This window comes from Molothrus ater, chromosome 12 (genome assembly GCF_012460135.2).
Source record: "Molothrus ater isolate BHLD 08-10-18 breed brown headed cowbird chromosome 12, BPBGC_Mater_1.1, whole genome shotgun sequence".
NCBI lineage: Eukaryota > Metazoa > Chordata > Aves > Passeriformes > Icteridae > Molothrus > Molothrus ater.
The window spans coordinates 14,451,122-14,473,176 of NC_050489.2; the positions used below are offsets into that span (position 1 = coordinate 14,451,122).

The following is a 22,055-nucleotide window of genomic DNA, read 5'->3' on the forward strand; positions in this document are numbered from 1 at the left end:
TTGCTCCACGGGTCACAACCAAAACCACAGGTGTTTTGGGCTCTGTGCCAGGGCTTCTGAGCCCCCTGGCAGGGGTCTGGATTCTCCCACAACCTACCCGTACTGTGCAGGTGTGAGTTGCTGGATCCATGCCTGGGGCTCAGGCTGGGGGAGCCGGGGTAGCTGTCCTGGGAGCGGGGGCTGCGGGCGCTGAAGCAGCGCACCTCGCTGTCCGTGCCGTTCACCATCTCCACGAACTGCCGGCACCTGAGTTCATGGGAGCAAGAGGGACAGAGGGGGCGTGACAGCCAGCATGCTCTGCACTCAGCCTGCCTCAGGGCCCCACTGGGCAAGTCCTAGAAACTTTCAAAAAGACATTTCAGGCTCCTGGTGTCTTTGTTTTGTGAGTGCTCTGATGATGCTACAGAGGGAGGAGTTTGGAAAGCTCGCTTTTGATGCTAATGGATGGTGAGATATTCCCAAAAAAGCAAGTTTAATTCCACTGTGCTAAGGAAAAACTGTTCCTTGGCAGCTTTCACCTCCAGATCTTCTGCAGGTACTCCAATCTCAGGTTTTCTGTGATGTAAATGGCTCCTGAGGTATTAAAAAATCTCTTTCCCAGCCCCTGACCAAAGAAGAAGTCGAGATTCAATTGTGGAGGGTTTTTTTCAGGGAGAAGGTACTAAATCTGTCAAATACCATCATTCCTTCACTATTCCATCAATGTAAAAATACTGGGATTGGCCAATGGAAAATAGAGAAGGAAGAGTAAAAAATGCAATATCCACAGTGACAGTGAGGACAGCTCCTCATTTAGCTTTACTGGGAATTGTCCTCATATGTCTCAGAAGTCTGGGGAGAACCCCTCTGTACAGCAGGGAGAACTGGGACACCTCTTCCTTTAATCTCTACCCCAGACAGCCTTTTGCACACATCTGCCTTTCTAGGAACCTTCACAGTGACTGACACTGCTCCAGCACTGCAAGATCTCCACAAGACCAGTAAAGAAACTCCTCTGAAGGAATTTCTGGCAGTCAGCAGAACTAAAATTCACCCACCGATGTCTGACCTCATGAGACAAAGCTATACTGGGTCTGAGCAGCAACAAAAGGGCTACATCTGTGGTGCTACAAGCACTGTGCAAAGGACTCCCAAAGGGAGCTCAAACAGTCTGAATTCAGAGCAAGGTGTGCAGCCAGACTGGATGTTTAGACAGGTTCTTATTCCCTCCTTCATTTACACATTTCAGCATTAGGGAGCATAAAGCTTTTCACACTTACTTTAACATGAAGAGCAGGTTGGGGTTATGTTCTAGGAGGCCAGGATAGAGCTGCTGGGTGGCTTCTATAGCCTCTCCCACTCTGCCTGCTAATACTAGCTTCTGTATTCCTGAAAGCAAAAGGAAACCTGGTGACACACAGGACCAGCCCACAGGAACAGCCAAAAGAGCTGTCCCCATCCATTCCATCCAGGTCCCCACGACCACCTTGCACAAGGGCTTGGGAGAACTGGAGACCGTATCTGGTTTATTATGGATTAGGAGGAGGAAAACCCTGTGAAAATGTGAAAGGATCTTTTAGTAGCAAAAAGCCATCAAGAATAGAAGGATCTGAAGGATGAAGAAGGTGGGTTGGGGTGCTCTTCAGTCACAGAGCTCTGCAGCAATGGAAACAAAAGCAGGACATGCCAACTGGATGGAAACAAGGAGGCTGCTGGGGAAGTGACAATTCCAGAGGGCACGTTCCTAGGTCATCCTCATACTACATTCTCTGTTTGGTTCAAGCTTGGAAGCACACATATGGCTCAGTATGAGATAAATGGAGTACTCTTAGAGGGTCTGTGGTCTTAAGTCACAGTCCTGCTTCCACAATATTCCCACCACAAAACAGAAGTAATTATATCAACAAAACCATGTTTTGAATAGAGAGAAGTACCAGTACCAGCTATTGACTACACTAGAAACAGCTCAGTGACTTGTACACTTCCAGGAGGTGCAAAGACACAAGGCAGAAGACACCTGTCATGCTGGGTGTTCATGTCCCATGTATGTTCCTTCAGCAGGTCAGAAAACAAGAGCAAGACTCAACTCGAGCTCCCTGAAAGCTCAGAGAAGCTGCTGATCTACAGGGACTCACATTTCTTTTTTCTAAGCGTACTTAGAAATAAAAATTAAATGTACTTAAAACTAAAGTCGTATTGTTTTTCCAGTACTCCTTATAAACAGCAGAGGGAAGGTTTGGAATGGCCCATGAGGTGCTTTGCAAGCAGGGCCTCTGATAACAACAGGCTGTGGCTTTTCCAAAGTGTTGGAGCAGTTGGAAGCCCAGACTGGCAAATCTTCATTAACAATGCCAGTAAAAAACTGCAATGACTTGTCATGTCGCCCACTTCTCAGTGTCTAACTGATTATTATAATAGTTGAAATCTGGAACCAAAGCCAGGGCTCTCACACCAACACAAGAGCTCTCATTTCAGTCTCTTGCAAGTCCATTTTCTCGTCTCGCTGCTTCTGACAGCTCTGCTTTGCCTTGTTTGGCAACTCTCACAGATGTCATTCCCTTTTACATTTCCCTCTCTTTTTGTTTCCCCATCTGTGTTTTCCTCACACCTTTTATTCAAGCCCCAACTTCAGGGCTCTGTATTCCTTCCCTCCATCTGCCTTGTCACCTGTCCTCAGCCACAGGAGCCCGCAGCACCTTGTGTGTGTGTCTCCCTCCTGTCAGGCTCTGCCAGTTAAACCCCAGCACTGGGAGCACTGCTGGGGTCAGGGCTGCATAATGCATGACCTGGAAAGCACCAAGCCCATCAGCACTAACAGGCAGCAACTGCAAGTTATTTAAGAGCAGAGTCCCCAGATGACCCCGACTGCTGGCTAAGCACATGAATGTATGGAGAGCAAGGCACAAAGGGCACAATGCTCTGGTACGTGACAGTCACACGAGATGCAGCTCACAAAGGGAAGGGAAATGGACAGGCATGTGGCCTGTATTCAGCAGCCAGGAGAATGCAGAAAACACACCAATGTTCTGCCACTCTGCAGGCTGAGCCTGTGAATAGAAAAGTTTAAAAAAAAGGTACAGCAGGAGAAAGCTGCAAGCCTTATTCTGCAGGACCAAAAGTGCTGACAGCCCCAGCAGCTGAGAGATGAACCACTTGGGAGCAAACAGCAGCAACCAAAACAGACACAGAGCACAAATTCTTCACCCAGTGTGAGCTTACACGTTGGCTGTGAATTTAAAAACCCTTCAGCATGTAAAAGTTACCTGAAATCACAATGTGCAGAGGGATTGGAAGAGTCCTTAACTGGGAGCTCCAGTGAAACTAAATGGACGTGTCTGAGTCCCTGTGCCCATGCTGATGGACCTGCCCCTGCTGCACCAGCCTGCAGTGAGGAGCTCACACCCAAAGGGATCTCTGGTGCACAATGATCTCAGCTCAGATAAAGGCCAAGCAGAGCAGACAGGGACAGGAAGAATAGGGCAGTTCTCCAGGCAGAGGGTGGAGAGCAGGCAGGGGTGATGGGAAAAGTGCTCCGAGCAGAGATTCCCAAGCTCTGCTCCAGGCCAGCAGAGTGCTGTGCACAGCTCTGTACTCTCATGGAGTGACCTCCACAGCATTCAACTCCTCTGCAGAGTCCCAGACAGAACACACCTGAGGAGTGACACCTGAGAGACTTACTTTGTCTATTCTTTATTGAGGTCTGTTCTTCCTGGATTGTGGTGTCTGTGACTCTGGCAAAGGCAGTTGCTGTTGAACAGTACCCATGATGAACCAAATATGACGAAACCATACTAGAAAAAAAGAAAATACAAAGAGATGACAAGGTACAAGTGAAACAGAGTCACCACACTGGAGCAAAAAGAAACCAACACAACAGAAGTTGCAATTTCACTGAGAAACTCAGCTTACTTAGGACATAACCAAGGTTCTACTTCTGGGTCTAAACTGTGTGTATTTACAAGATAGGCACCTGGTCCTCTGCAAACAGGAGGGAGGCTCTAAATTCACTTTACAGAGTGGAAAAAAAATGAAGAATCTCGACACATATACAGTATTTATTTATGACTGCTGTCCAAGGGTCACTTGGACTCAAGACTGTGTTACTGCCAGTGACATCCTATAGAGACATAAATCTGAACCTCAGAGAGGTTCATGGCTTTCAAGTAGATCTTAAAAAGAAGAAAAGATTCTAGTCCTGAATTTCTTCCATCACTTATTTGCCAGCAATTATATCTTTAGTAGTTCAATCTCCTTATGAATTCTGCACATTCACAGATACTTCAATCTGGTGACTATCAGCATTGATTTTAAAAACATTAACACTCTTTGAAGCTGTATTTTTAAAATTCTTGGGGGAGGGAGGAGTATCACTGTCACAAAACAAATACAACAAAACCATCTTCCTGAACAGACCATTTCTAACACACTTGTGCCTTCCTAGGACACAGGGACTCAATGTTAATGCTCACTGGATTTTAACAAAATCTAAAAAGCCAGCAACAGGATTTCAAAGCTTCTCATGAATCTCAAAACAGGCTTCTCATGATGAAGCTGACATTGATCTGATCAAGCCAGAGCTCAAAGCACACACTCAACTTGGCTACTTTCAGCACAAGAAAGAAGTATTTTATGAGTCAGCAATCATTCTTAGGCATAACATTGCAGGCAGGTGTGTAATTTTTGGAAGTTGTTTTAAATACAAGTGCTCCTGTCCAAGAGCTCTCTAGGACAAGCTCCAGAGTGGTGACCCTGACAACCCCACTGTGCCCATCAGAAGAAAAAATTCTGGAGAACACAAGGAACAAATACAGGGATAAATTGGTCCCACTGCAGCAGAATCAACAGCTCTTGTTAAGGGAGGTCCTGGCTCTCTAATTTGGTCCTATTTTGGAAGGCAAATAGCAGCATCAATAACACTCCTGACCTCTGACAACTCCTGCCAACTGCTCTCATCAAGTTCCACTCAATCCTTTTTGCAATGAGAAGTGCTTTCAATATTCATAAATATATAAAGTGCCATAACTGTGCTTCCAGTTAGGTTTGGAAGCCTTTGGTTTAGGTTGTTTCTTGCTCTTTCATTTCTGAATTCAGCTGGTTTACACACTGGCTTTTCTCCTGCATTAGGAGTGCTTATGGTGTCTTCCCCCTCCTGCAATGTATCACCCCAAAATGTATGTCCTTCCATTCCTACAAGCTTCCATGCAATCTTTACCTGAAAACTTCTCCCATATCTTTTACATTAGAAACAGCAGCAATCTACACAGGAAAGACTTAAACAATACAACAGAGGATAAAACAATCTGAGCAAAATGCACAGAGTGGCCCCTTTTGCCACAAGAGAGCACAAATGAGCATTTAAGAAGTATTTAAAGCCTAACAAGAGGGAAGAAGCTGAACAGCAAGGCAGTGACTTACTTCTGCAGCATGGCTTGCCACTCTCCCAGCCTGTCTCCTATGGGAAACCGCTTAATGGTGCTCTGGATCTTCGCCCTCCACTCCCTCATGTAGTCCTCAATGTCAAACACAAAGGGCTGCTGCCCAAAGTTGGCATCCACGATCTCTCCTGGAGTCTGGAGACCCACTGTAGGGTAGAGGTTTGACTGGGAAGGAAGAAAAACAAACCTGTGTTAAACACAGCTTTCTCCTCCTGGTTCCAGGTATGTGGTTTGGTAAAACCAAAAAGTTGCTCTTTAAACTGAAATAAATATAATGGAATTGGAAGAGGCAACAGCCCTTTGGGTACTTCTCAAGAAATCCTGTGACTTATTGTGCATTTATGAAAAGTTATTGCATCAAACCAGAACAATAGGGTTCAATCCCCCAGCAGCCTGGGATCGAGGCCATGACTGCTCTGTGTGGATGGCACTTCTGGCTTAGTTTTCTACAATTTCTACCAAGCTTCAAGAGCCAGCAGATAATATAAAAACAACAGAAATAATAATGGCTAATAATAATAATAATGGCTAATAATAATAATAATAATAGGTGCATCATCTTAATCAATGGATCTGTGTATTCCCTCCTGTTTCAACGCAACTCTTTTATTCCTTGGAAATCGTGATCTCAGTCTTGTACATCTCTGATGAAAAGGGAACAGACAGTGGTGGAGCTCTGAGGTTGGGTCTTTGATGATCCCGAGATCCCAAGACATCCACACAAGAAATTACACTACTGATAGATTAATTTCATTTTAAGAATAAGTCTACAGATCCAAATGGAAGCTTTGACCCATCAACAGGACATGAGAAAAACAAAAAGGTTACTACCATGAAAATGTCTCTAAAATTCAGCCATGAATTCACTTTTAAGGATGATTTAATTAAAAATAGGTGTTCAAAGTGTATCAGAAGTTCTCTGAATTCATGCTATATTAAGAATAAGCTTATGGATACAAATGGAATCCCTGGGGCCACTCAAATGTTGGGAAAAGAGAAACAGCATCAGAAAAGGTCCAGGGATGCCTGGTTCTCATCACTGATGCCATTTTTCAGAAGCACGCTCCATTCACGGGCAGGGTACGGCCGCACGGCACAAATGGCAGCTCTGCTTGTGAAACGGCCACGAACGTCACGAATTCAAACGGAACGCTCACACTGGGGCACACTGCTCACACCTGCTCACACTTGTACACACTGCTCACACCTGCTCACACCCTGCACACTACTTACACCCATTCACACCCTGCACACCTGCTCACACCCTGCACACCTGCTCACACCTGGGCACACTACTCACACCTGCTCACACCCTCGCACACCTACTCACACCTGCTCACACCCACTCACACTCTCGCACACGCACTCACACTCGTGCACACCCACGCACACGCACTCACACTTGTGCACACCCGTGCACACCCATGCACACCCATGCACATCCACTCACACCCGCTCACACTCATGCACACTCATGCACACCCGCTCACACTCATGCACACCTGCTCACACTCACGCACACCCACCTCACGCTTGTGCACACCCACTCACACTCGTGCACACTCACGCACACCCACTCACACTCGGGCACACCCGCTCACGCTCGTGCACACCCGCTCACACTCGTGCACACCCACACACACTCCGTGCACACCCACTCACACTCACTCACACTTGTGCACACCCGCTCACACTCGTGCACACCCACACACACTCGTGCACACCCACTCACACTCACTCACACTTGTGCACACCCGCTCACACTCGTGCACACCCGCTCACGCTTGTGCACACCCACGCACACTCGTGCACCACTCGCTCACACTCGTGCACACCCCACGCACACTCGTGCACACCCGCTCACACTCACTCACACTTGTGCACACCCGCTCACACTCACTCACACTTGTGCACACCCGCTCACACTTGTGCACACCCACGCACACTTGTGCAAGCTCGCGCACACATGCACACCCGTGCACACGCACTCACACTCGTGCACACCCAGCTCACACTCACTCACACTCGTGTACACCTGCTCACACTCTTGCACACTCGTGCACACCAAAATCCCATTTTTAAAAGCATGTTCCATTCCCTCTCCAGGTGCTTCTGTGCAGCACCAATGACTGCTCTCTTTGCAAAGCAGACACAAACGTCCCGAATTCTCTGCTTCCCAGCATGTGCTGGGAGTCTGCAGGCTGGGGGAGAACTCTCTCTCTCGTGCCACTCAGGAACTGTTTGGTGTTGGGTTTTTTCCACTTTGCCCTCAAACAGTGGAGCCAGAAATGGACACTGGGCAAGGCACAGGGACACTTGTATGGAACTGAAATCTGGAAGGTGCCTGGCTGCAGTGCCTTGCTCAGGGCTGAACCCACATCAGATATTAGAACAGTAGAGGGGCAGACCTCCCTCCTTAGGCCCCATCAGAAACCTAGGGTGACCCTCTCCTCCTCTATAGCAAGAGACATGGGCATTCCTGCAATTATCTGGAAAATTCCTTCAATTCATTCTTCCCTGTTGCAGAGATGAGGATGATTTAGGCTTGGAATGGGTTCCAAGAACAACTGCAGCATTTCTGTTCTCATTTTCAAAACTGATCTGGTTAAGAACCTGACCAACCTCCTCTACCTTTGAAATTATCAAACCTCAAACAACAAGGGGAAGAAACGAATCTATAAATACAGGCTGGAAATTGAAAACAGAGATCAGGATGACTGCATTACTGGTGATGCACTACATCTCCTTTCCTGTTCCCACACCAAGGAAGTCTCTGGGTCAGAGATGTGCAAATACAGCACGATAAAGGGAGAGCTACCAGAGGAAAATGCTGTAATTACATTTAGTCCCACCATTCCTTCAAAACTGGCTGACATGGAAATATCTCTAATGAGGAATCAGATATTTCCACAGTCCATACTTCAGACTTCTTTTTATCTTCTCAGTATCTTAAACCCAAGGGCTTCCAAAGCTGCCTACCCTCTACATCTCTCAAATCATCTCTAAGGTAAAATTCCGTTTTTCCATGTGAGATGTGTTCTCTCTGCTTAGCAGCTGTTGTGGAGCTCATGTATCTCCAGCACCCTGCCAGATGCAGGCAGACACAATCCCAGAGCCCACTGACCCAGGAGATGCTTTTCCTGCCAAGTTCCTCAGGAACACCTTCCCCATGACATCTGGCCCACCTCCTGCCCTGATGTTACTCACAACCCCCACTGTTCATCTGGACCTGGTTTTTTACCCCCTTGTCCCTCTGCACTCCTACAATCCCACCCTGAGCTCTTCTGGTTTTTTTCATCTCCTATTATTCCTTCAAACCTCCAGGCAGGACAGACCTGATCCAGGCTTGTGTAAATAAGAGTTGGGCCGGAGCACTGACTTAAACTGGCAAAAAAAGAAAAAAAAAGGAAAAAAAAAAAGAAACTCTCTCTTTTTCTTCTGTGGGAATTCACTCCTATTTCAAGCAGTTATTTTGGTTTTAACTTCAGCCTGAGCTAAGCCAAAATGTTTTTTCCTATCACTGTATTTTTGTACAAATGAAAACACCCTTTAGAGGAAACTGAAACAAGCCAAAGCAAGTGTGTTTCAACATCTGTGTCTCTGGTTTTCAAATTAAACTATCCATTTCAACTTCCTAATATTGTGAATTCTGCAAAATATTGCTTTCACCATTTGCCTCTGGAAGGGGAATTTTGGAACAAGCATTTCAAGGAAATTATTTCTCATCTGGCAATGTTTTGAAGGGTCAATTTAATTCCTTGTGTAACCTCACTGATATGCCAATCCTAAAATTTAAGCTTAAGAATTGCAGAAGTAATGGGGTTTACTGATGTGTGTTACCAGTCAGCTTCACCACCCCTCAGGCTGTAATGCAAGGGAAAGTTCCCCTTAAAGGCCCCCTGGAGGGGTGAGTAATGAGAAATGGACCAGAGCCAAAAATTCCATGTGGAGCTGCTCAAACCAGAGCACTTCAAGGGTCACCCAGGTAAGTTTGCTGTTCCCACTCCTGTTTGCATTTAAATTTTCAGAACTGCAGCTTTAGCAGGTGAAGAACACAGACTTTATAATGGACACTTTCTTTTTTTACCTTATAATCAGTGGATTATTGTGTTTGAGCCTGGAACAGAGAACTATAAAAAATGAAACCTGTAAGTGATCAGCTTCATATTCTCTACTGCCTCAAGAATTCTAAAATATCTGATAGACTTTAAACCAAAGTCTATCTTGGGTTTGGCATCCTGAACTGTTTGGAACAACCAATAATCCGTGGGCCAAGGGAGCAAAAAGAGCACATGGAACACATTGGTACCTGCAAGGGTGAAGGAAGAATGCAGTAATCCAAGGGAAGGATACTGGAAAAGGGAATGCAGTAATCCAAGGGAAGGATATTGGAAAAGAGAATGCTGAAGTCAGCTGTAGGCACCCTCAGGAAGCTGCCAGCAGAGCAGCAGAGTGATTTAGCATATGTAGAGGGATGCCCTAGATCCATATGGAGGCAGAAGTCTCCCATCCTTGCTCACATCCACAGTTAAGAGGTAAAAAGACCCCATCAAGCTTCTTTTCTCCTCTGTATTGACAGCTGATGTGAAAAGGTCAATCAAATAACTGCAATTTAAATGCAGGCTATATTTGGGATACAGGAGAAATCTGTAAAGCCCTAAATCCCATTGGGAAGGTGAACAGGGAGTATTAGACATTATTCCTCACAAAAATTAAGAGGAACAAGATAAATTTTTTGACAGGAAGTACAGAACAAAGCAAAGCAAATTTCCTTCCACACAACAGCGAAGTCAGCCAAGAAAATTTATCACTTTGGAGGCCTAAAAAAGTTATCAAAATGAAGAAGTTTGTCAGAGGAAATTAATTTGGAGTATTTAAGTACAAAGACAGGAGTGCAACCTTAGGGACAAGAAGTCCTGTGTATGAGATGGATGCAGTGGATGTGTTGGTGCATGCCTGACCTGGGTTTACCTTTTTCCACTGAACACATCCTCCTTGTCCAGGAACACTTGGGTCTAGAAAAGAGGGAACATTTTCTTGTGCTTTTGTGAGATCTGACTAGACATCAGTGTAACTATGCACATGTTCTCCTCCTCAGAGTCAAAGGTGCATTTGGAAGACAATGACCTGTAATGAAGTTTGCATCCTTGCTTTAATTCCAGGAGAAGGAGCCACAAATTCTTAGAGGTGGTGAGGGATAAGAGGAGGCATGTGAGTAGCCCACAAACCCAGTCACAGGATTTTGAAGTTGCAGAAAAAGGAGCACCCACATCATTCAGTAATAATGTGTATTATCATGTTTTTTTCAACAGGGCATCAAACAGGAAAAAAAAAAAATCACACCCCCACACTCTTCCCCCTCCCTTCTGTTTGCATCCTTACTTAAAATACTGAAAATAGGTGTACTTACAGGGAGGTCTGTAAAGGCTATACCTGTGGGGGGAAAAAATATTAGAATTAAAAAGACAAAGGATTTTTTCCCTGCTTGCCTACATCCTTAACATGCTACTAAACATTACTGCATTTCAAATCCCAGCTCTGACCCTGCATTTCACTGCTTCATGTATTTACAAGTAATTACCCTCCCCAGTCCCCTCCTCTGCAAGATTTTGCATCTGGAGAGAGGTTCATGAAAAAGCCTAAATGTTTTCAACATTTCTCCCAAAAATTTGGTTTTCTAAAAGCAACTCCTCTTTCCTTTGCTTCTCCTGTTACTAGGAAGGAGTTAGTTTTCAAGACTCACTTTGGTGTTAGAAACAGAATTTTAGTATAAAATTTCTTTGGTTTAGGCTGTAACTGCTTCTTCTTATCAGCCAGAGGAAGAGGAAAGAACATTCAGCACTTGGCATTAGAAGCTGCAGCCAGGAGCACCTGAGAAACTGTGCAAAGAACAGCCTCATCCTCAACTCAGCTGATACAGCTCCAAACAGAAAAGATGGAAAAAACGTGTATGGTTTCCCTTTTTATTTACATCTGGCATATCAGAAAAGAGATATTTAAGCTGAGGCAGCCATTGCCTGGCATGGCTAACAGGGTTTGGCTGGAGACAACACTCACCACAGGCAGGTTGCCCAGGCACAGCTCTGTATCTGATTTAGGTGCAGTTAGAGGATGGGGCCTCTCCTGCCATGGGTGGGATCCAGCAGCACAGGGAGATGGATCAGCCAGAGCCCCCCAGGCTTTGGGTCACCCTCACCAGCAGCACAGGGGACACTGCTGCCATCACTGCTTTCCCCATGTGTGCTCCCAAGAATGCTTTCTTGTCCCCAGCCAGAGCAAGGCTGGTGCCCACACCAGGACACCCAGTTCTCACACACGTCCCACCTCTCCTCCTTCCCTTCTGCCTGGCACTGGAAGGACTGCAGAAGCAGGAGAACACCACCCTCTGGTTTTAATTTTAGGACTATTTTAACCCAGAGCTGCAATGTAATCTTACCAGATCAGTCTGAAATGGTAATTTAAACCAGTTTTAGGAATCAAGATAGGAAACAAGTAATTTCTATTCAAAACAGCGCAGACCTAAATCAAATGCTCAGAAAGAAATCCTGAATATTTTACTAAATAAACAGCAAATAAAGACAAATTAACACCATGGCAGATAGACAGTATGGTTTAATGAACATCCTGGCAGTTTGGACCTTGTTTATTGAGCACCCTTTCTACAACCCAACCAAAGATTGTGAGCACAGGTGATGTTGAACACGTGGCTGAGGAAAACATTCAGCAATTATTTCTCTCACCTTGTCACCTTGCCCAGATATTGCTCCTCACTCAAACCTTTTTTTCACTTTGCAATTATTTTGCTCAGCTGGATGAAAAGGTGGATGAAAGCTTGTTTTCCTACCCTTATGGCAGAATGAGGCCAATCTCCTTGAGCCTGCTGTCCACTGGAGTCTTCCTCTGCCCCAGCACCTCTGAGAGCCAAAGGTGGCCAGGCTTGTGTATCTGTGTGGCTGGAAGCTGCTTCCAGCACCTGGACAAGCACTTGGTTTTTGAATGGACAAGGTGGGTGGAAAATTGCCTGAACTGTCAGGATGGAAGAGTTGTGATCAGCAGCTCAAAGTGCAAGAGTTGTCCCTCAGGGATCCATGGCAGGGCCAACACAGGTCCCTGTCTTCACCAATGACCTGGACAATGGGACACAGTGTGCTCCCAGCAGGCTCACAGCTGCCACCAAACAGCAGAGTGGAGGCTGGAGGGCACAGTGCTGTAGCTGGAGAAATGATCCAGCACAAGCCTCCCAAATCTCAACAAAAGCAACCTAAGAGCCCTGCCACCAGGCTGTGATAGTCCCAGGAAGGAGGACAGGATGAGGCTGACTGGAGAGAAAGCAGGAAAGACTCAGGGTCCTGCTGGGCAAAAAGCAGAGCAGGAGCCAGCAGTGGGTCCTTGCAGCAAAGGACATCAACCACATCCTGAGTGTATTAGTGAGAGTGTAGGTTAAAGGATGGGATTTCTCCCTTCTTTTCCAACACTGGTGAGTGTACACTCCAGTTATGATGCTCTCTTTAGGGCTCCCCAACACAGGACACAGTGAGACTGGAGTGAGTCCAGCAGAGGCCAGCAAGACAAAGACAGGCTAAGGGAAAAGTCTCTGTTCAGTCTCAAAAGCTTTAGGGCAGACACCTATTGCTGCCTACAACTGTCATATAGGAGAGTGTAAAAAAGGCTTTTCTCAGAGATGCATGGGGGCAGGAGACAGGAGGCAACACAGACAAGCTGCAACATGGGAAATTCTAATGAGAAAAATTCAGTATGAATTTTGGTCAAACACTGAATCAGGACCAGAAAAGCTCCCAGATGATCTCCATTCTTAAAGACAGTAAAAACTTAATGAGTTTCTGAGTAACATGATTTAGTTTGGGCCTACTTTCAGCAGGGTGTTGGATGCTTGACCTCCAGAGATCCCTCCCAGAGAAAATAATGCTATGATTCTATAAATAAACATATTACATTGCCTTTACAATGAGACAAATGCATGTTTTCCACATACTGTTATGTAACTCAGACTAATAGAATGCTTTATGCTTGGTCTGTTGCACAGACATGTCTGCTCAGAGTTTCTGCATCTGCACTGCTACACACCTGCATCAGGAAAACCAACAGCAGAAAGTGAAATAATCACTGCTTGAATGTGAAACTGTTTTCTTTCTCTGCAGTCCCTCCAAAGCCTGGATCCAGTTTAAAACCACAACCTTAAAAACTTAAGGACTGGACAAACCAAGAGGTCAGGAAGCAAGAGCAAGTATGTGAAGAGCAGTGACATAAAGACATTAAATGAAGGTTCAGTGCTGGGGCACAGTGTGATTGACATTTTCACCTGCCAACCAAACAAAGGACTTCCACCTTCCATGACTGCACTTACACGTGACCCCCTGCACAGAATGTTTATGGACCTTCCAGCCCATCTCTGCTCTCCAGCCAGCACCAATCATCCTTTCTGCCTCACACCTGACCACTTACAGAATTCAATTTGCACAAGAAAATGTACATTGGGTACTCAGCCACAGCACTGCCTGCACAGCAGGGAACTCCTCCAGCATCTGTTTAGGGAACTGTGATCCAGGGAATCCTTAAGCACTGCTGGTGGACTGCAATGAACACAACTCCTTCAGCAGTGTGGGCATCCTAAAGAGCAGACCAGGAAATGCCAGCCCAGGAAAATACTTGAATACTTCTCCAACGTGCTGCTGAGGAGAAGCACTGTCAAACCCACACAGCTCTACATGCCCTTGGAAATAGATCCTCCAATGAGGCCACTGGGTAAAACTGCTCATACACAGAACAAGGCTGTGGCCAAGTCTGGTATTTTCTGTTCATTTTGGTAGGGAATGAGGGTGGTGAGGCCCTGGCACAGGTTGTCCAGAGAATCTGTGGCTGCCCCATCCCTGGAAGTGTTCAAGGCCAAGGTGGATGGGGCCCTGTGCAACCTGGTCTCGTGGAAGGTGTCTCTGCCCACAGCAGAAGGGTTGGAACAACATGATTTTAAAGGTCCCTTCCAACCCACACCACTCCAGGATTCTATGGTTTTAAATCTGATTGATCTGAAGCCTTGTTTTGAACATCCCAATGCTCTTGCTGTCCACAAACTTCATTTGAAGCCTTGGGGTCAAACCTATTAAATCTGGGACTGACACCTGCATGTCTCTCACAACAGGTTTCTGCATTACTCCCAATGTTCCCCCTAGTCCCTAAACTGGCTGCAGAATGGATATTTTACTTTTTAGGTTAACTTGGTCTTTCCAAGAGCCTGCACTAGAACTCAAACTACAGGAAGTTTTCTATGCCAAGACTTCAGAGGGTTGCATGCTCTTTTTATAGCCATGCTGCTCCATTTACCTTGGTCTGCTGTCAAAGTCTGAGATCTGAGACACTCCTACATTAGTCCCTGAGCAAACTCATCCACTTAAACCCAGAGACCTGCAGCAGTTACATTTCCTCCTCATGTCCTGGTCCAAGACTTTCTGCTTAATGGCTGGTGCCCCAACATTTCTCCCTGTTTCTCTCCAAATTCACTGTCATCACACTTCTAGCCACATCTCACTATGTTTTTTACTGCCAGGACTCTGCTCAGAACTTGTCAAAAGTGTTTCATCAGCAGCCAGAAGACATTCAAGACATTTTCCAGAACAGAGAATTAAGACTACATACGATGTCAAACAGTTTTCATGTGACGTCTCCAAATAAAGTTCAAGACTTAGCTCCAACCAGAACATCCAGAATTTGTGATGGCCAAGAAAACAGTTCTTATACAGTGCTCCTGATGGATCTGATTAAATGAAAAAGTATGGAGACAATGGAAGATAATAGTTAAGCAACAGAAGAAATTGCAAGGAAAAAAAAGGGGGGATGTCTAATTAATAGATGAAAAGGAGAGGACTTAAATGGTGAAGAGTGAATTAGAAAGACAAAGCTACAGTAATTCCACCAAAAGAAAGACAAATTCAAACTCTGAAACCCTGCTCTCAAGCTAACTGGCCTCACAAAGGGGCTGATGAGCCTCATGAATATTCTTGGCATCTGCAGTAGGATTACACAATTACCTCATCTCCTAGAGGAGACACACATGGCTTCCACAGCTTCATGTCAGGGAACACCTAGGAAAACACACATTCACCCCTTCCTGGTAAACCCTGGGTTTACACAACACAGAAAAGAGATTCTCAGGTTAGCACTAGATATCATGGAAGTTCAAGACCTTCAAGGAGCTGCTTCTTTCAGGGAAGAAGACATTCTGACTTTCAAACAAATCATTGCTCCTGCCTCTATCTGGCCTTGGTTCCTCTGCTGACACCTGTCTGACCCCCTCTTCACCTCTGCTCTGTGCCCACGAGGAGCTGTGCGGCCCCTGCCAAGGGCTCCTCTCCTCAGCACTGCACTGAGCATTTCTGGATGCTGTTTATTTATCAGTGACACAAGCAGAAACTGCTGGCCCTGACCAACAGCCTCCTCAGATAAGGTTTTCATTCTGCTTTTGTAAAAGGCAGTAAAATGTTCCTGCAGCTTTTGTGGGGTCACCCAGCAAGGCCCGAGCTCTGCTGCTCCCTTCTGCACTTCCACCCCTGTCTCCTCTAACCACACCATCTCTCCTCCCCCAGTACAACCATTGTGCCACTCCAGCTCAAAGAAAAGCTGCTACACACAGGAGCCAACTGGGAATGCTAAGGAGAGGCTTCTACCTGTCCTTTTCTCACACAGTTCATGTCTTGTACACCCAAAGAGCTCAAGAGGACACCCAGGGGACAGCAATGCTTACACCTAATGCTGCTTTAAGCATGGTAACTTTCTTGTTACCTTTCCTGTTTCTTCCCACTGGCATTATTCAGGGGTAGGCTGTTCCTCAAGGGGTCATTCAATGTCAGATTAGAAAAACACAAGCTTTCCATCCAAAAAAGCCCCATCTTTGAAGGAAAAGGAACACTTCAGTTTCAGAAAGGAAGACTACATAACTTCTCTGCTGTAAAGAACTCGGAATGTCCCAAACCAAACAAATCTCTGAGCAAGGACACAAGTCAAAGAATCAGAGGGTGGTAATGACAAAAGGTGACACAGAAGTTACTGAACTGAGCTCTTTATTTGGCTTCATCTGCCCAGAGACCCAGGCACAACACAGGCCTGGGTACAAAATAGAGAAGGAGAAAGCAGCAACTTTTCAGCTGATACAGATTATACTGTGGAGACTCTGGTCATTAAAAAGAAATTAAATACCAAATGAACAAACTTGCATTCATTAAATAGAAGATCTGGCCTCCTCCTGACTCTCACACTTTTGTTATGATGAGGAGTAACAGCATCATCAGGGTGAAAAACAGTGAAGCTGGAAAACCACCCACTTAAACAACAGAAAACATCCAGAGGAGCACAGCACAAACCACTACAGGGAAATACAGGCTAAAAATCAAGGACAGCAACTAAAAAAAAGATTTTGTGAAATCTTTTTAACTATTTCATTACCTCAGTTGCTCTTGTTTTATCTTGTGTCACTACTAATCAAAAGCTCCTGCTTTACAGCATCAGCTGTTGCTTTCAAGCCTCTACTTGTCTTACCAGTACTGGACTGACATGGGCAGCCTGAACAAGCCCAGCTCCCCCAGCCTTTCCTCCTAGGACAGATGCTCCAAACCCTCCATCAGCTTGACAGCCCTTTGCTGGACTCTCTCCATTAAGTCCATCTCTCTCTAAAACTGGGGAGCCCAGTACTTTTCCAAGAGCTCACCAGAAATCCTGTACTCTCCAGGCACACACTGCACTCCAATCCCACTCCTTCCTTCAGCCCAGCCAGCAACTCAAAACATCTTTGCTCTCTTAAGTGTTTTGAGCAGGGTATTTTTGGTATTTTTCTACCAATTTGATCTTGAATTCAACAAAGTAGAATTGACACAGCAAGGAGAAGCAAAGGAAAGGAGTGCTCATCCCTCCCTGCCAAATCAAATGAATCCCAGTACAAAAAGTGAGATGAAACTACAAAAACTGCACATCTTATGTGTTAAAAAAAAAAGACAAGAATTTATCTCGTGGAGTGGAGAACATGTCATCCAAGGAAGTTGTGTTTTAGGGGGAAATGGCCAAAAATTTCTACTTTAGACAAGTAAGATATGACAGATGCCTGGAAAACATCTGAGGTATTAATTTGGGCAAAAGTTTCAGTCCTTTAAGACAGTTACTGAAACAAGTGTGGAATGAACCACATTGTATCTCAATGCTTAAGTCAGACCTTTCTTGTGCTGAAATAATGTCTGGCTTTGGGAATGCTCAGACCAATGTGTTGAGGCTTTCAGATGGACAAGTCCCTTCAAGAATGAAGACACCAATTCCATGCCTTTGTAGGTAGTTGAACAAAACACTAATTAAACTTCCCACTTTTTTCTTTCTTTCCCTCTTGTCCAGCCATTAGACATCTTATCCAACCTCCCACCTACTGTGCAGTAGCAGAGGAAAGCAGAAGAAGCTGTGGATGAAATTCTATTATATCTAAACAAACTGAGCAGCATGGAAACCATTTTACCTGTTGGAAACATTTCTGTCTTGGAGCCAATTTATAACTGCTGACAGCTGCTGAGTGCTCTTTTGCTCTGCCATTTTAACCTTATTCACAGGTGTGGGACAAGATTTACAATACAGCAAAGTATTAAACAGCAGCAAGAGCAGTGCTGGAGCATCCCTCTCCTGAGAACACCTTCACTTACCTAAACTGTGGCCATTTTTTGTGTAGAAGCAGGTGTTGTTGATGAGGTTGACACAGCAGCCAATCACATCTCCAGTGGTGAATGTGGGGCCATAGGGCTGCCCTGTCCCCGAGGAACAGAAGGAGTGCCCATCATCTCCATGGTACCCATAAGAATGTTTATCCCATCCTGCAAAAGGCAAAAGGACAGGACAGCAGTGAAGCCAGTTCAGCAGAACCACATGGAACTACTATAACTCTCAGGACACCATTTGCTGTGGGACTTTTAAAATTTGATTGCCACTCCTGATTCATTCCAATATTAATTTTCACATACCAGTAACTGAAAAAAAATAACGGTCTTTAATCAGAACAGATCATTTGCATTTCAACACATTTCTCTTTTATCTTGCCTGAGGTGAAACAAACTCCTTTTGTAAAACACTTGTGTTTCTCAAAACCAAATTCTTCCCACAAAAGGATTTAAGAAAATAATTCTCAGACAGTTTCAGCTTTGTCTGTAAGCAATGTCACAGGTGCACCAAATGGAGAGAGGCAATTTTTGCATCCTCAAATGTTAATTTCCATTCCAAGAGTTGATAAGGATTTCTGTTTCCATTGGGATACATAATTTCCTATTCTGCAGACAACTTAAAACACAACCCTCAAATGTCAAAGGGGAGTTCAATGCAAAGTGGTCTGTTCTAATATTAATATATTTTATTTCTTCTGCCAGTAACATTTTGCTAAGGGTTACAGGGGCACCCTGCCCACTTGTTCTTTTCTATATATCCCAGTAATTTCATTTTGATCATTCTTCTGAATGGCACAATCAAAGCCACATCTCACAGAGAGACAGAGTTCTTCCAGAAAGTGATATAACATTAAATACAGACACCTGTGTATTATATGGATATGGCTGGATCTTTAGGGAAGCAAAGAAGGTGCTTTGGCCATCCTCTGACCTTATACACCCAAGGGTGGTGCAGATTCTGTTAAATGTGGAGTGATGGCTCTGGCAAAGGGACTGTGTAAGAAACACAGAGACTGTGCAGGAAATGCACATCCTGCAATGAGGCACAAAAAGACTGAGCACCCTGAGAACTGCAGAGCAGAGCCCTGTGAAGGTGGGCTGGAGCACTTCTGTGAGCCAGGATTTTCCTCCAAAACCAACAACAAGATGAGGGCACTAGAAATTCAATCTTGTAAAACAGTGCTACAACACCGAGGCATCAGCACTCACATGCTCAGGGCTTCTCAGAAAAGCACAAAACAGTCAGTGCATGTCTAAGGCCCTGTTTATTGTACCACACCAAATGAATGCCAGTGGGAAAGTCAGGGAATGAAGCAAGACTGAAACATGCCACAGTCCAAGATTTTGGACCTCAGAGCAAACTTTGGGAGTGAAAGGCATGAAGGACTCCCAGCAAATTCTAGTCTAGAAATGGTGAGTAATTTCCTTTATGTAGTCCCACACATCCAACAGGAACAGACTGAGATGTCCCAAGAGTCAGCTCTGTCTTCCCTCGGATCAGCTCCAAACAAGCTGCTGACAGTAGCACCAGTCCTGTTTCAAATCTTCATGAGAGACAGGGACAACAGCACAGGCAGCACCCTCAGCAAGCACAAAAACAATGCCAAACTGACTTGCCAAAACAAAGGAGGAAGTGATAGGGGCTCTACAGTCTGTTATCAAACTTTCACTGCTAAGACTCCATCCAGTAAAAATATCATTGAAATATTTTTGAATTTTAAAAACTGTGGCTCCTTTCCACTATCCCTTTTATTTGCTCTGTTGCCATCACTGATGTATTATTTTAGTCTTCCCAAAACCAGACCTGTTACATGAGTGTCAATTCAGAACTTCTCCAATGGAGCTTTTGAGAAGTTATAATTCAGATGGTAACTTAAATAAATTAATCTCTTAATGTACTCATAATACAATCCAAATACACACTTCTAGATCTTCTGCATACAAAACATTTCTGGCACTACAAAGCACCTACCAAGAACTCGCCATCAGCTGCATCTAAGCAGTGAAGTGCTCACACATCATGCACTGGGGAAGCTCCCATAAGAAATACAACAGCGTGTCCCACCATGAGGATGAGCTCACTAAATGCTTGGGCCAATGCAGACATTACTGGTTCTGCAGTGTGAGAAATGAAGGTTTCATTACCTACAGATCACAGCTGATCCTACTGAAAAAACCCTCCTCCTGTTTCTTTATGACTTGGGCTTCACAGTGTCAGTTCTTGCTGTAGCACCAATGGTGGTGGGGAACTCCAGTGAAAAGTGACTGAATAAAGACCGTGAAGACAATGACAAACGTGGTACATGCAGCAACAATGCTTGGAAAAAGCTTGTTTTGAATCTTATTCTCCCCACAAAACCACTAACATAACCAGTTAAGGAAATATGCTCACCCAGCACTTTGCTGATGTAACACAGAGTTTACTTTTTCAACTCAAATGTTGTGTAGTGCTGAACCTGGACCTGGCACAACACTAGGGGCTTTAAATCTACCCTGTCAGCCTTATCACATCACCATGGTCATCTTAAACAACAAACCAGAGTTGTTTGAGTGAACTTACTGTACTCACTGTAAACATAAACTGAGTGGCATTAATCCTATGCCTAACCTTAAGTTATTTATTAATAAAAACCAGATCTCTATTCCTAAAATTCTGCCCAAAATAAACATGAGGGCAGTAGCATACTGGTAATTCCAGCACTGGCCGGTTTCAGCCAGCCTTCTGAAATTGCCTAATAATCTGACTTAAAAACAAGAATCAGCACTTCTGGTACTTCTAGGTTAAAGTTTTCAGGGCCGGTTGATTTAAATAGTGTATCCCTATTGAAAGCATTTGGCATTATCCTGGATTACCAGCAGAGTGGGGAGTAACTCACCACATGTATTTTGAACACACAGACTCCAACTTTTCTCAAAATACTTCCTGAAAACTTGGGCTTTTCCTGCATCATTAACAATTTGCTATCGCCACCTAGGAATGGGTCCAGCATATTACAACCTCCTCTGGGACTCCCACGACACCCTCGGAGCCTCCAGTGACTCAACAGCTTCTTCCTCTACAAAATCCAGCAGTGTTTTAATAAGGACTGAATCAGAACTTCCTGAAATCCCTCCCCACAGCTACATCTGCCAATTCTCCTGACAGTTTAACCTCTGTGCCACTTGTACTCAAGTACTGCAGAAGTCACTGCTGTGACCTGGAAGGCAGAGGAGGTGACACCCACATGCTCCTACAACAGCTGTCCCTGTGGGATAGGGGTCAGCCTGGAAGAGGATGCTCTTCAAGAAGTGAGACAAGAGAAGTACAGGATGTGCATGTATCACACCCTGACTGAACAGCATTACCACTCTCCAGCCACCTGTGAGCACAGACAAACTGAGCCAGATGGAGATTCTGTTCACTCAGTACTCCTGGAAGGATTTTGTTTCCATGAAATTGTTCAATCCTGTATTAAGAACATATAAACACTCATATCATTCACTGTGCCCTGCAAGAAGGGGTTTGACACAGTAACTGCAATCAGTGAAAACGTGCCTCCTACTCCTTGGATATATCCTGTAATTCATGCACAGGAGAGGATGACAAACAATGGATTTGGTGTCTCCATAACATACATCAGTATGCAGACCTCTGCAAAATCCCCCATAATGATCCCTTTTCCAGGCTGATGACTCCTAATTTATTTAGCTATTTCCTGCTTTTCTGACCATCATCATCTGAACCTTCTCTGGATTTAGTGCTGCCTGTCAGAACGGCGATGAAGATGCCCCATGGAGAAGGGAAGCAGGCTGCAGCTGTTCTCTGCTCTGCTCCCAAACCCTCTACATGTTAATCCTAGCATTTTCCCTTCATTGTCATTTTTACCACTGACCTGATGTTTCCATGAAGTCATTGTCATCACTCCAAAATGCATCACTGCTCCCTTTGCACAGATTCTCATGT

General features: G+C 44.9%; 1 protein-coding gene across 2 annotated transcripts in view; it reads right to left on the reverse strand.

Annotated features, from left to right (window-relative positions):
• RANBP10 (RAN binding protein 10) overlaps positions 1-22,055 on the reverse strand; it is a 62,846-nt gene that overhangs the window by 10,413 nt on the left and 30,378 nt on the right. For both annotated transcript variants that reach the window (XM_036390200.1, XM_036390201.1), the window contains 6 exons: positions 18,101-18,268; positions 10,825-10,847; positions 5,395-5,579; positions 3,658-3,770; positions 1,260-1,368; positions 98-246 (listed from right to left, as the gene is read on the reverse strand). In XM_036390200.1, coding sequence (XP_036246093.1) covers positions 98-246; positions 1,260-1,368; positions 3,658-3,770; positions 5,395-5,579; positions 10,825-10,847; positions 18,101-18,268 — 747 coding nt within the window. The remainder of the gene's footprint in view (positions 1-97; positions 247-1,259; positions 1,369-3,657; positions 3,771-5,394; positions 5,580-10,824; positions 10,848-18,100; positions 18,269-22,055) is intronic.